At 39.3% G+C, this 14,392-nt stretch overlaps 1 protein-coding gene across 2 annotated transcripts in view; it reads right to left on the reverse strand.

The window, feature by feature from the left end:
- Positions 1-6,178: 6,178 nt before the first annotated feature.
- Positions 6,179-14,392, reverse strand: part of Kcng3 (potassium voltage-gated channel modifier subfamily G member 3) — a 35,534-nt gene continuing 27,320 nt past the window's right edge. For both annotated transcript variants that reach the window (XM_076833839.2, XM_076833838.2), the window contains exon 2: positions 6,179-6,824. In XM_076833839.2, coding sequence (XP_076689954.1) covers positions 6,179-6,824 — 646 coding nt within the window. The remainder of the gene's footprint in view (positions 6,825-14,392) is intronic.

A 14,392-nucleotide genomic window follows, 5' to 3' on the forward strand; every position in this document is an offset into this window, starting at 1 on the left:
GGCATCTACTTTGTCACTGGCAGAATTATAGAATCAATTTGAAAATAATAGAAATAACTGAAATCTAGTGGGGGTGGGAGAGTACCCCATACAAATTATAAGAAATTTTAGTTTTAATTTTAATACAATGCTGCATAAATAAGTACACCAGAGCACTACTTCAGGTATAAATGATATGATGTCACTTAATCCTGGGAGGTGAAAGCCAAATAATATTCCCTCTGGCTTTTACTCACTGAATGTCACTTAAGCTTTTACTACACTTGGTTAAGTGTTCTAAATATGTTTAAATATAAATCATAGAATTTCCTCCAAAGCTACTTAAAATTAAATTTGTTGAAATTATTGCATAAATACAGATTATCAAATTCAATTCCCCAAACTGGCAATTAAGCTCACATTAATGGCCAAAATCTAAGTGCTTATTAGTAACGCATGGGAGAGGTGGAAAATCTAAAAGTTTAGGCACAAGTTAATCACGGAACGGGGCACTATAATCATGCTGGCAGATGCCATTTCACAAGTCTAGGGAAGGTTCCACGACAAATGGAGCAGTAAATCAGGTTTTTTTCCAGAGGCAGAACTGATATGCCCCTTCATATGAGTACAGATGGGTTCTGGAAAGGCAGGAAGCAAAACACCATATGAATGCATGCTGAACAAACAGAGAAGTGTATGCAACCTTCCTGGACCAAACTGGAACTTTTCCAGAACATTCCATTAGAGCTTCTACCCATGTTACTTCCTACTCAGCTAGGATATTTCTCAGCCTGGCTCTTCTAAATAATGCAGTAACTGTGAAATGCCTACACTTATTTTTACATATGTGAATGGGTACACAACTGACATTTTGCAATTTAAAATCTTATTGAGGGGCTAAGGATGTGGCTCATCTCTAAAACATTTGCTTAACGGGCATGAGGCCCTGGGTCAACACCTGGCACTGCAAAAGGGGGTCGGGGGAAGCACAGGTGCATTGAAAAAAGGGGAAAATTCTATTGAAAATCTGAGTTCCCTACACACTGCACTGGTATCTGAGTTGTCCCGTCGCTGACATCTAAGGTTTCTACAAACGATATTTGAGGCCTGGGACCTAGCTCAATGGTAGAGTGCTTGCCTAGCATGCATGAAGCCCTGGATTCCATCCCCAGCACTGCAAAGATTTTTAAAAAAAGCACTGCAAAGATTAAAAAAAAGAAGAAGAAGAAGAAACATATTTTTTAATTAGAACTAAAGTGGGGGGTGGGTGGCTTTAAAACCTCGCAGGAAATATTTTTAAAAGAAATCCTTCATCCTTTCTGATGTTATTTTTAAAAGGAAGTTTATATCCAAAGAGGACTGAAAAAATGTCTGGAAATCAGGTTTCTGAGGCCTAATCCAACACTCATATGACCATGCCTCAATCACAACCCAACAGGAGCCACCTCCCTGGTTGCTATGATCTGCATGGGACACAGGGTATACTACTGGGGCAAGATAGGCCAGCAGGTCTCCAATATCCCTTTAGTTCCAACTTCCTTTGACCCTATAACATATTTAAACCAGGTTTGATAGATTGGATTGTTTATTGCATGCTAAAAAGGACACCCATTTATAGAGGGTCAGAGGGCTCTGGAAATATTCTGTGAAGCTCTGCATTAAGTTTGACATTACAAAGCTTAAGAGTGAGTGTGAACTAGGAGTTTTCAGAGTTTTACTTTCATTTCTATAGAAAAGAAGAAAAATAAGCTGCTTCTAGAAAATATCAAGCCAACAAAAAAAAAATTCTCCCAGCACCAACATTCAACTTAATCCATCTCTATCTGCCAGATAACAGGACAGGAAAAGCATCTCACAGAAGTTTAAAAGAGGAAATATTATTTTGACTTACTGGCAGTCACAGTGAAATAATACTTTAACATACTTAAGAATTTACAAATGTGTGGTTAGAAGTAACAACCAAACCCAAGAAAAAAAATGTCACTGTTTTAACCAGCAACTTAAAATGAAAACACCGTAGCTAGGCGCCTGTAATCCTAGCAGCTTGGGAGGCTGAGGCAGGAGGATCACAAGTTAAGAAAGCCAGCCTTGGGGCTGGGGATGTGGCTCAAGTGGTAGCGCGCTCGCCTGGCATGCGTGCGGCCCGGGTTCAATCCTCAGCACCACGTACAAACAAAGATGTTGTGTCCGCCGATAACTAAAAAATAAAAATATTAAAATTCTCTCTCAAAAAAAAAAAAAAAAAAAAGAAAGCCAGCCTCAGCAATTTAGTAAGGCTCTAAGCAATTTTGCAAGACCCTGCCTCAAAATTAAAAAAGAAACAAAACAAAACAACAGCTGGGCATGTGATTCAGTAATTAAGCACCCTGGGTTCAAAACCTGGTACCAAAAAAAAAAAAAAAAATGAAAGAAAACACAGTATATATGTCAAAGTGAAATATGATAACACTTCAAAACCTTATTCATCTAAGGTTTAATATTTATAATATTGCATTTCACCTATATTTCCTTTGTTTTCCTAATCCCCCCAAAATCCCATTTTAGAGAATACAAACCAAGTTACTTATAAGATCAAGTCATCGATGGGTGCAATGGTACATGCCTATAATCCCAGCAATTCAGGAGGCTGAAGCAGGAGGAGCACAAGTTTGAGGCCAACCTTAGAATGGAGCAAGACCCTGTCTCAAAATAAAAAATAAAAAGGGCTGTGAAGTAACTCAGCAATAGAGCTCCCCTGTGCTTGATTCCAAGTACAACATACGCCTCCCCCACCCCCATCAAAAAAAAGAACAAGTCTTGTATGCTCACTTGTGGTAAAATCAAAATAAAGATTTGGGCCTCCTCCTTTTTCTTTAGCTATTCTAATTTAGGATAATATCTGACTTACTAGCACTGATGTAAATCCTAATGAAAAAAATCCTGACATGAAGACTGAATTGTAAGAAATATCTAAAAGTGCAAGTAAGAAAGATATGCTACTTAATCGTTTTTTAAAAGCAGTAAAATTCAGGGCTGGGTGTAGCTTATTGGTATAGTGCTTGCCTAGCATGAATGAGGTGCTGGGTTTGATTCCCCAGAACTGCAAAAATAAACAAAAACAAAACCTAAAGCAGTTATATTCAGGAAAAGTTACAAGAAAAGGCCTCTGCTCCTAAAAAAGTTATAACATCCATGAAAACAAACTCTGAGTCAGGTAAGATGGTGCATGCCTATAACCTCTGCAATTTGGAAGGCTGAGGCATGAGGATCATCAGTTTGAGGCCAGCCTCAGCAATTTCGCAAGACCCTCAGGAACACAGCAAGACCCTGCCTCAAAATTTAAAAAATAAAATGGACTGAGGATGTAGCTCAGTGGTAAAGCACCCCTGGGTTCAATCCCCAGTTTTAAAAAAAAGACCCTCCTTTATAAATGGGCAGTGGAACTGCCATCAGTATTTAGCCCACATGCTTCTTTCTGGAAAGCAGCCCTGTGTAAAGTATGACATCATCAACAAGAGAGTTTTGACTTGTTACTTTTAAGGGCAACTTGAAGCCTGTGTGTGTACAGTGTTCATGTGTGTGTGCCTATGTGTGGCTATACATGTTTGTGTACGGGCATATACGTATCCTTCTCTTTTCAGGCCAGAAGTCTCTACCCCTACATCAGTTGAAAATTTGTGCCCCAGTCTGGACACTGAGGGGAAATGCAGGTGTGTGTAAGAAAGGGGGTCTTAGCCCTCAAGAAAGTTATTTATTTGGGGGAGATAATGCATATTCACATGAAAAGTTCCCAGTACCAGTAAATGGAAGGTGATCATATTATTAATAATATAAAGGTGCTATGATTTGCATATTATTTGTTTGAATCACAACACCTTAGTCCAAACTGGTAAAAATAAATTTAAAAATCCATGCCACAGATTTCAATTACGTTAAAATATGAATAGGGCTGGGGTTATAGCTCAGTGGTTGAGCACTTGCCTAGCACATGTGAGGACCTGGGTTCGATTCTCAGCACCATATAAAATTAGATAAATAAAATAAAGGTATTGTGTCCATCTACAACTAAAAAATTTTACAAATACAATGAATATGCAATAAATAACAGAATGTGCTAAGTATGAAAAAAAAGCACATATAAATAAGGGGGGGGGAGTAGAGAGAATGATGGAATGAGATATTTCCCCCCAGTCCTGGGGGTTGAACCCAGGTCCTTGCACACGCTGGGCAAGCTCTCTCTACCACTTAGCTACATCCCCTGCCCTGGAGTGAGATTTGGAATGGCCTAAATATCAGCTAAACTCATGAAAGAAAATTGTGGGGGGGACAGCTTTGCTATCATTACATTAGCAATGACAATGAAAAAGAAACGGGGTTCCTCAAGGCTTTGTCAGAACCTACCAGGTGTCAAAACCCCAGCTAACTGCACACCTGAAATTCCAGTGAAATTCCTGTGGCTAAGGCAGGCCTGCAGGTTCAGGGCCAGCCCCAACAACTCAATGAAACACTGTCTCAAAATAAATAATAATAATAATAAAAAAAAAACATAAAGGGATGGGGTTAGAGGGCTCAGGGGTAGAGGGCTCCTAGGTTCATTTTCCAGTACACAAAAATAAACAAAACTGCAGGGCTAGGTTTTGGTTTTGGAGATCCAGGTTTTAGCTGCAGCTCCCTCTCTTACCCTGGGTTTCTACCCATAATAGTCAAAAGTCTGAATGAGCTGATGGCTAATGTTGCTTTAATGACCATTCCTGGTAAGCGCCCCCTCCCCCCCTTTTTTAATAAATACACTTAGGTTCTCTGTTCTATCTACCACTTCCCAATCTTTCTCTCCTCCACTCCCAATAATTATAGTGTGCACAATAAATTATTCATAAATCTATGACTTTTAATTTTTTGTTTCTAAATGACTTCTTTTTATCAACTGGTTGAAAAGGCAAAATTCTAGCTCATATTGTTACAATTTAGCACTAAATGATCACCTTGCACTTTATCTAGTACTAAAAATCTAGCCAGATTAATATGGTATATTACTGAATAGTCTTACAAAAGAGACTTTTACCGTAACTGATTTATAATAGTGAAGATCAGGTCAAATAATTATGTATTCATTGCTTCTAGCTAGCTTAAAACTGACTTAGCTACTCAGCAACTAAGAGTACAGTAATGTTCTTTTTTTTAATGATAATCTAGTGACAACACCTAAGTATGACTTTGGTATCAAAAGGCTACATAAATATACTTTCATCTGGTGAGTCTCATTAAACTCGTGATGTCTGGGGGGAAAGTTAAGAGCAGAAGATGACAAATATGGGTTATAATATTGGTAATATCAACTATCTCTATTATCACTTTTATGATGGGAATATTCTTGTTTGGACATCTGAATGTTAGAACAATTATCACCTAGTAACAGCAATGAATTCTAATATTATCCAACAAAACGCTAAACAATACAAGCTCTCTTCATTCTTAAATACTTTCTTGAAGTCATTTCAGTAAAGAGATAAAGAAACCCAAAATAGAAAAGGGCGAACATACTCAAGCTTCCATGAAGCGATACGATAAGGTAAATAATAGGCATAAAAATAAAGCAGAGGATAGATAAATATGGAAAAGGTTCTCAAATAATATTCACACTTGTATCCAGCTCCATTATACAGCTTAAATTTTGGCCAAATTTTTAAAGTATTTGTTAAACAGTTCCTGCATGTGACATATGTTTCCAGGATACTTCTGACATTGATACAAGAAATTATAAAACATTTAGAAATGAAAATGTTAGTCTCAAAAAATAACACTACAAGTTCCAAGCTTCTTCAGAATTCGTTAAGATGGAGAAACATTTGAAAAATAGTACCTTTCTGTTTCAAAGTGTCCAAATAATGTACTTAAAACACACACACACACACACACACACACACACACACACACACAAAACAGAACTATGTAATTGTTCAAGGCAAGGAAGAGACAAATCGAAACCAAATAAAGTCCTAAAGTTTGCTCTAGGATCATTGCTCTTCCTTTGCAGCCTCAATCCTATTTACTCTGTAATAAGTAAACTGTTTCATCCCTTCGGCTGGGAAGGATAATTCTTATCCTACCAAGATGATGCCAATGCCCCTGCAGTGCTCACCCAGCAAGAAACACAAAAATATGAAGCAGCGTCAACTCTTTCTATCAAACCAAGCGTATGCAAGAATTGATTTGCAATGCATTAATTCAGGAACTCGGCGGAGAGGCTCCTACTATATCTAGCTGATCTAAACTTGAGCTCATGATAACACTGCACAAAGCTATGATAGATGAAAGTGATAGGTAATGCCAACAGAACAATCCCACTGACAACACAAACTCCTCCAAGAATTCTTCCAGGCACTGTGATAGGATACATATCTCCATAGCCAACTGTAGTCATAGAGATAATCACCCACCAGCAGGCAGCGGGGATGCTGGCAAAGTCCTTGTTGGATGTTTCCAGGTCCAACCCATGTTCAAGAAGCTGAGAAAGTGCACTAAAGATTGCCATGGCAACACAAATGAAGACAAGTAACATAACCATCTCTCGGTAACATCGCTTGAGAGTCAAACCAAGTGTCTGAAGACCAATGAAGTGACGGGCAAGCTTAATCACCCAAAAAATCCTCATCATTCTGAGCACCCTCAAGGTGACTCCAGCCCTCTGCAGCTGAGAGTTCTCCCCTGTAAATACTGTCATTAGCACGGAGATGTAATATGGCGTGATTGCCAGTAAGTCAATGATGTTCAGGGGTCTCTTGACAAACTCACACTTGTTTCTGGAGACGATGAACCTCACGATGCACTCTGCAGTGAACCACCCTATGCAGATAGCTTCAATTATCCTGTCGAGAGAACAAAGGAAGAATTGATCATTTTATTTTTAAGCATTTTAATAGCTCTTGGATTTCTTCAGATAGTACTACACTGACATACTAATTCAGTTACTTTTCCAGAAAACATGAAGAACAGACAGCATTACCAACATCATCAGACCCACCAGGACGTAACAGAAGGACAAACAGCACAGTTCTCATGAAAACTGAACTTGATAAAGTTCTTATTTATATGCTATATGTAAATTCAGCATTTAAATGATGTTTTTTTACTTGCCTTTAATACCTAAAAACCTCTCGTTTGATGGCTTGAAGTTAAGCTGAGCTGGCCACAGTGTAAAATGTCACTTACTCTCTGGGGACAGCAGTTCTTAACTGCGGTACCAGTTATGAGGCAGGTCAGAATGGCGTTGTTCCTACCCACAGTGGACATGCTCGCTGTCTTTTGATTATTTCTCCCTTGATAGATTAGAGCAAGTTCAAGATCATGTCCTAAAACGCCCCTCTTCCTCTCCCCCCAATAGTCTTGTGCGGGAGGTGCCCAAGTACCCTCAGCAGGGGAGTGTCTGCCCGCAGTGCTCAGCTCCGCTCAGTAGGAAAGGGCTGAGGACTCCCACGCTGGGGCACACCACCATCAGGAATTCCCCGAAGACCACAACTACTTTTTTTTTTCCTAAATTATTTTTATGTAGCATATGTTTTAAAAATATAAGTCCACATTTTGCCTAGAGCCATATTTACCAACCTTTCCACATCACTGCACACACTGAAAATAATTAATATTTACACAGCCTACTGGAGCCAAAGGGTAGAATTCTTTAAGCAGAAACCACCATCCTGAGGGCTTTGGCCACCCTGTCCTGACCCTGTATGCTCTAAGCCTGAGGAAATCAAATCTCAGCCTGCCAGTTAGGAAGCTCTAGCATGAAGAAAGAGGTGATTCAGGAGCAATTGTAAATCAATTATACATTTTTAATTGAAAATTAAATCATTACTAGCATATCATCATTCATTTTTTCCACATAATTCTTTCTTACCTAGACTTAAACATCAGAAGTCCAATGGAGAGAGAGAGAGAAAAAAAATCAGAGTAAGTAGAATAAGTCTAGGTCTGGCAATACACTGAAAAGAATTACTCTAGTGAATTCTACAGAACCCAGACTGTACTGGAGTTACTCATGGAAATGAGCAAACACAACCAACCAGGTTTCCTTATCGCAGGGCTTTGCAGTGCCATAAAACATAACTCTGTTTATTTATTAACTTTTCCTTGTTTTTTGCACAGATATTCACATTCATATATAGAAACACACATTATCAGTTTCTTAAGAATTCTTCCAGTGGCTGGGGTTGTAGCTCAGTGGTAGAGCACTTGCCTAGCGTGTGTGAGATACTGGGTTTGATCCTCAGCACCATGTGAAAATAAATAAACAATCAAATAAATGAAATAAAGGTACTGTGTCCAACTACAATTTAAAAAAAAAAAAAAAAAACTTCCAGCATTATAATAAAATTGAGTGTGGAGGGTAGGGGGGAATGTTTCACTTAAGTATTGAATAAAGAGTTTCCTCATTTCTTAATTTCAGTAGATGGGGTAAAGAGAGAAGATGGGAGGGGAGGGGAGGGGGGATAGTAGAGGATAGGAAAGGTAGCAGAATACAACAGTTACTATTATGTAAAAATGTGGATGTGTAACCCATGTGATTCTGCAATCTTTGTAATGTTTTGAATAACCAATAAAAAAAAAAAAGAAACTAAGCAAAAAAAAAAAGAGTTTCCTCATTTCCTAAATATGATAACAGTATTCTATTGAATGTCTGTGTTGTGATTTATTTAACAGGCTCACTTGATGAACGGTTAGGTAGTTTTTAATCTCTGGGTACCAAAAACAATGGTACAATAAATATTCTTGTTTTTACATCATTTCATACATAAATTCCAGACTTTGAATAATGTACTGGGTCGAAGGAGATAATTTTGATAGATCTTGCCAAACTACCCCCACAGATGTTATATACTAAACTGCCTTCCTACCGGCAATACAGGTCAGTCTTTATTTCCCACAACCTCACCAATGTAAAGTATTATTGAATTTGGTGATCTCCGCCACTCTTACAGATGAAAAATGCTATTGTATGTACCAAAGTAAATTAGTTCACTGTTGCTGTTATTAAAAAAAAAATACCTACAAGCTTGGCAGTTTAAAACAACAGAAATTTACTTTCTTACAGAAGCTGGAGTCCAGAAATACAAAATCAGTATCACTGGACTGAAATCAAGATGGCAGCTATGGGGGCTGGGGATGTGGCTCAAGCGGTAGCGCGCTCCCCTGGTATGCGTGCGGCCCGGGTTCGATCCTCAGCACCGCATACAAACAAAGATGTTGTACCTGCCGAAAAACTAAAAAATAAATATTAAAAAATTCTCTCTCTCTCTCTCTCTCTCTCTCTCTCTCTCTCTCTCTCTCCACTCTCTCTTTAAAAAAAAAAAAAATATTCACATTGCAGCTATGCCATATCTTCTTTGGAAGTTCTGGGAATTCACTCTTCACCCCTTCCAGCTTCTGTTGGCTGCAGGCATTCCTTGGCTTGGGACCACATCACTCCACTCTTTTCAACATGGTCCCACTCTCCCCTCCTCTTCTTCTCTGTCACATCTCCCCCACCTCCTCCTTTTAAGGATACAAGCTATGATAGCACTAGTTACCTACCAGGATAATCCAGGATAACCCCAACATCTGAAGATTAATCACATCTCTATATAATTCCTTTAGCCAAGGAGAAGTTGGGCTCCATTTGTGTCCCATGTGTCAAAATGCATTCTACAGTCATGTATAACTAATTAAAACAAATTTTAAAATAAAATAAAATTAAAAAAAATTCCTTTTGCCATATAAAGTAATACTCACCAGTTCCAGGGAATTAGGCCCTTCTTATCTTTTGGGGGGTGAGGGACAGCTAACCCCACAAAGTAACCAGGAGGATGCATGCCACACCCAGATCATCTAACATCCTTTCTGGTAATGACATCACAGCTGGCCCCACAATTCCTCTATCGTGGTCTATTGTGTGCTGCTCTGCTCATAGACTCTGTGGTTGGCAATAGCTTCCCTGTCCTCATCAGGCTAACAAGAAAGGTCATTGCCACAATGGCCTTCATGAATATGGACTCTTAAAAAACTGGGAGAGTCATAAAACTTGGTAGACCTAAAAAACGGGAAGCTACAATTTTCCAAATTACAGTTTTAACTAGCGTTAATACCTTGCCTCACTTCTCCTGGTAAAGCTCAAATATTCCACGTATTCCCATATTTCTAAATCCCTTGCAACTCAGTATGGTCATGTGACCAATTCTGACCAATGGGCAGTGAGCAAAATGACTTAGCATTTCTGGGCAGATGCATAGAAGAGTGGGTGTGAGTTCTTTGTCTTGCCATGGCAACCTGGAAGGCACTAATGCTAAGTGGCTGGCTGTAAGACGATGGGGTTCCTATCAGCCAAAGTCCATGAGTGACTGTGCAGAACAAAGCAAAGACACTTTCCACCTAATCCAGATTGGACACAATCTGTGAGCAAAAGGTAAATCTTTGTTGTGTTAAGCCACGGAGACTCTTAAATTGCTTGCTACTCTAGGTGATAAACTGGTAACTATTGGGAGTAGTAAACTGTGTGCTCAGAAGGGACCACAGAAGCACACTATGTACTGCAAGAAGACCATTCCCAATCTGCAATCCAAAGTCTAAAATGTTGCAAAGTCCAAAACTTTTTGAGCATTGACATGACATTATAAGTGGAAGATTCCACACCTGATGTCATGAAATAGTCAAGAAACAGGCTCACTACAAATACTGTATAAAATAACCTTCGGGTTATGTGCATAAGGTGTATATGAAACATAAATGAATTGTTTTTTTTTTCAGGTCTTGGATCCCATTCCCAAGAGATCTTATTATGTGTGTACAAATATTCCAAAAACTAAAATCTGAAATACTTCTGGCCCAAAGCATTTCAGATAAATAGTCAATAATAATAATAATAGCTGTCTTAGGCTAGCTTGTAATAAAATGTACCAGCTCTCTGGCTAACATACTCTTCTCTAGCCAACATGAGCAAGGAAGGGCACTGGCCTTGATGTCAAGAGGCCCTGTGTTCTTTCCCCCCTAATGGATGAGCTTTACCCATCAAGTGGCATAGTTGTGTGGGTCCTACCAGCTCTAAAATCCTAAGATTCTATTAATTACATAAGAGTAAAAATTTTTTAATTGTACCAAAAATACCAGAACGGTTTCTAATTATTTCCACCAGCAGTCAAAGTTGTTCAGATTAAAAAGGAAGACATTCAAATGATGTGGAATAATCTCTCAGAAAGGAAATTTCAAAGAAGCACATCTTTAATGAAGTCCTAGGTGTTCCTCCTGCCCATCCCTCAAGTCAGATGCAGTTTCTTCAGAATTCACACCAAAGGGATGAATCAGTGAGAAACCCCAGGCATCGCTTCCACCTAGGATTATGCCAAGGCAGTCTCCAAAAACAAACACCACTCAGCCTGCCAAACTCCCCATGTTTCCAAATGGCTCTCTTGCCAGTGCCACCAACGACTGCTGAAAGTGAGTACTGTTTACTGAGCACTGCAGAAACAAAGGGGTACTCCTGAAGGTTACTTCTACAGAACACCAACAGGAAAAAAGAACTGAAGAACATAACAAGGAACACCATATTCCTTGGAAGTGCAGTCTGCTTGCTTTTGCAGTCCACACATACAGAAGTTCCTGAATGCATGACTAATAAAAATGTTGACAACTGGGGCTGGAAGTATAGCTCAGTTGGTAGAGTGCTTATCTTGTAAGCCCAAGGCCCCGGGTTCAATCCCCAGCACCAAAAAAAGAAAAAGAAAAAAAAAAATGGTGACAACTTACTGCAACCTCTCAGTTGGGCACTAGGTGAAGCACTGTACAGACATCATTACACTGAATCCTTTTCAAGAATTCTCTGAGCCAGGTACAATGGCACACACCTGTAATCCCAGCAACTTGGAAGACAAAGGCAGGAGGATCTCAAGTTTAAGGCCAGCCTCAGCAACTTAGCAAGACCCTGTCCCAAAATAAAAAAAAAAATAAGAGGGGACTGGGGATGTAGCTCAGCGGTAAAGCATCCTTGGGTTCAATCTCCAATGCCAAAAATAATTAATAATAATAATAATCTGTGAAGTGTGCATTCCCCTAATATCTCCATGCTACAGATAACAAAACTGAGACTGACAGGTTAACCATCTTTTTCTGGCACAACTAAGAAACTGCGATGACACAGGTAATGAAACCCAGATCTACAGGCCTTGAGAACTATGGGGAACATCTGAAAACATTAATAGTTTTCATAGTGGTGTCCATTTATACTGATTGTAATGGTAAATTGTATCTGTCAATCTCTGGGTCTCCAGGGTTGATGTTAGAACAGCATTTTTCAGAATACAGATTCTTAACTCATTAGTGGATCAAAAACTTCTTTTTCAAAAATAGAAAGGGAAAATACTAGAAAAGCTTAAAGGTAGAGCACTTGCCTAGCATGTGTGAGGCCCTGGGTTTGATCCCCAGAACTGCAAAAAAAGAAAATATCAGGGCACATGAAAGTACAGTTTTATGAAAGCTTCACTTCAGTTAAGTGTAACTGTGTTTTAGTTCATTACCATGGTTTGAGTGTCCCCTCCAGATATTCATGTTGAAATTTAATTGAAGTGACAACTTTAAGAGGTGATCAGGAGATGAGGGCTCTGATCTCACGAATGGATCAATGTGGCTCAATCCACTGAGAAAGTGGGTTAATTATGTTGGGAGGGAGCTTCTTGAATTAGGGAAAAATTCACTGGGCACACTTGCAATCCCAGCGACTTGGGAGGCTGAGGCAGGAGGATTGCAAGTTCAAGGCTAGCCTCAGGACATTAGTGAGTCATCCCTGGTTCAATCCTTAGTAGCAAAAAAAAAAAAAAAAAAAAAAAAAAAAAAAAAAAAAACTGGGTGGGGGGATGAATTCAACTTAATTTGGGTTGAGGTTGTAGCTCAGTTGCAGAGCACTTGCCTAGCATGTGCAAGACCCTAGGTTCAATTCCCAGCACTGGAGGGTGGCGGGGAATCATCCCAGTTTTCTGCCTCTCACATGTTCACTGGCCCTTCTGCCATGCCATGACACAGCATTAAGGTTGTGCCAGCTGCTGGGCTATTCCCCTGGACTTCCCACATTCAGAATCCATGAGCCAAGTAAATTGTTTATAAATTACCCATCTGGTATTCTAGTATTGCAGCAGAAAATGGACCAAGACAGATATGATGCAAAAGTGTCCCTTTCTGCAGGTCCTGGAGGACCTCAACATTGCTTGCAATCATTGGCCATTACTAATTGTTGGCTGATCCCTCAAGACATAAGACATTTCTGGGAATGACTCAGATTTATAAACAGGCTACAGTAAGGAGCAAATGCTTTCAGATTAACCAGTATCAGTCTCCATGCTCTCCTACTACCTCCAAAAGACAAGGCTGGGACACAAAAGGCCATTAACTATGCAGCATAAGGTAAAGATCAGGGTCCTCTGGGTTCTCTTTTCATCTTCTACCCCCAACATTTTATTATGAAAACTTTCAAAGAGAATAGATTCATTAATATTTTAAATATACTGCACTTGCTTATCACCAATTGTTCTCTTTATCTGTCCATTAATCTCCTTTTTTATGCAGTTCAAAATAAACTGCAGACATCAGTGCTCTTTCCTCTAAAACTTCAGAGAGCATGTCATTAACTGGAGTTCAATAGTTTAGGTTTTTTTCTCTTGATGTAAATTTTATATACAATAAAATGTACAAACTTTAAGTGTACATTTACAGAGTTTCGACAATACATAACCTGTGCCCCAAACATTTATCAAAATATAGAACATTCACATCACCCAGAAAGTTCTCTGCCTGATTCATCTTTAGATGTCCTATCCTCGCTTCTCAAATTCATCAAGCACTTAGCTTAGCAAGTATGCAGCAGATGTTTGCCCAGTACCTCGTAAATGACTTCAACAGAATGCAAAGGCCTAGGATGTGGGCCACAGCACAGCCATGGTGGGACTGTAAAATGGTACATCCATTATGCAAAATGGCACAGAAGCTTCCAAAAAATTAAAAATAGACATATCATATGATCTAGCAATCTCACTTCTGGGTATATAAACAATTGAAAAGCAGGGCCTTGAAGGAACATTTGTATTCCCATATACATAACAGAATATTTACAATAGCCCAGACGTGGAAGCAACCCGAATGCCTTTTGATGGATGAATGAATAAAGAAAATGTAATATAAACAAACAATGAAATATTATTTGGCCTTTCAAAGTTAGGGCACCTCTGGTGGCGTCCACCTACAATCCCAGTGGCTCTGGAAGCCAAGGCAGGAGGATCACAATTTCAAGGCCAGTGTCAGAAACTTAGCAAGGCCCTCAGTGAGATCCTGTGTCAAAATTTAAAAATAAAAAGGGCTAGGGATATGTCTCGGTGGCAGAGCACCCCTGGGTTCAATCCCTAGTACCGCCAGAGGGCAGGGA

Source organism: Callospermophilus lateralis, chromosome 14 (genome assembly GCF_048772815.1).
Source record: "Callospermophilus lateralis isolate mCalLat2 chromosome 14, mCalLat2.hap1, whole genome shotgun sequence".
In the NCBI taxonomy this organism is placed as follows: domain Eukaryota; kingdom Metazoa; phylum Chordata; class Mammalia; order Rodentia; family Sciuridae; genus Callospermophilus; species Callospermophilus lateralis.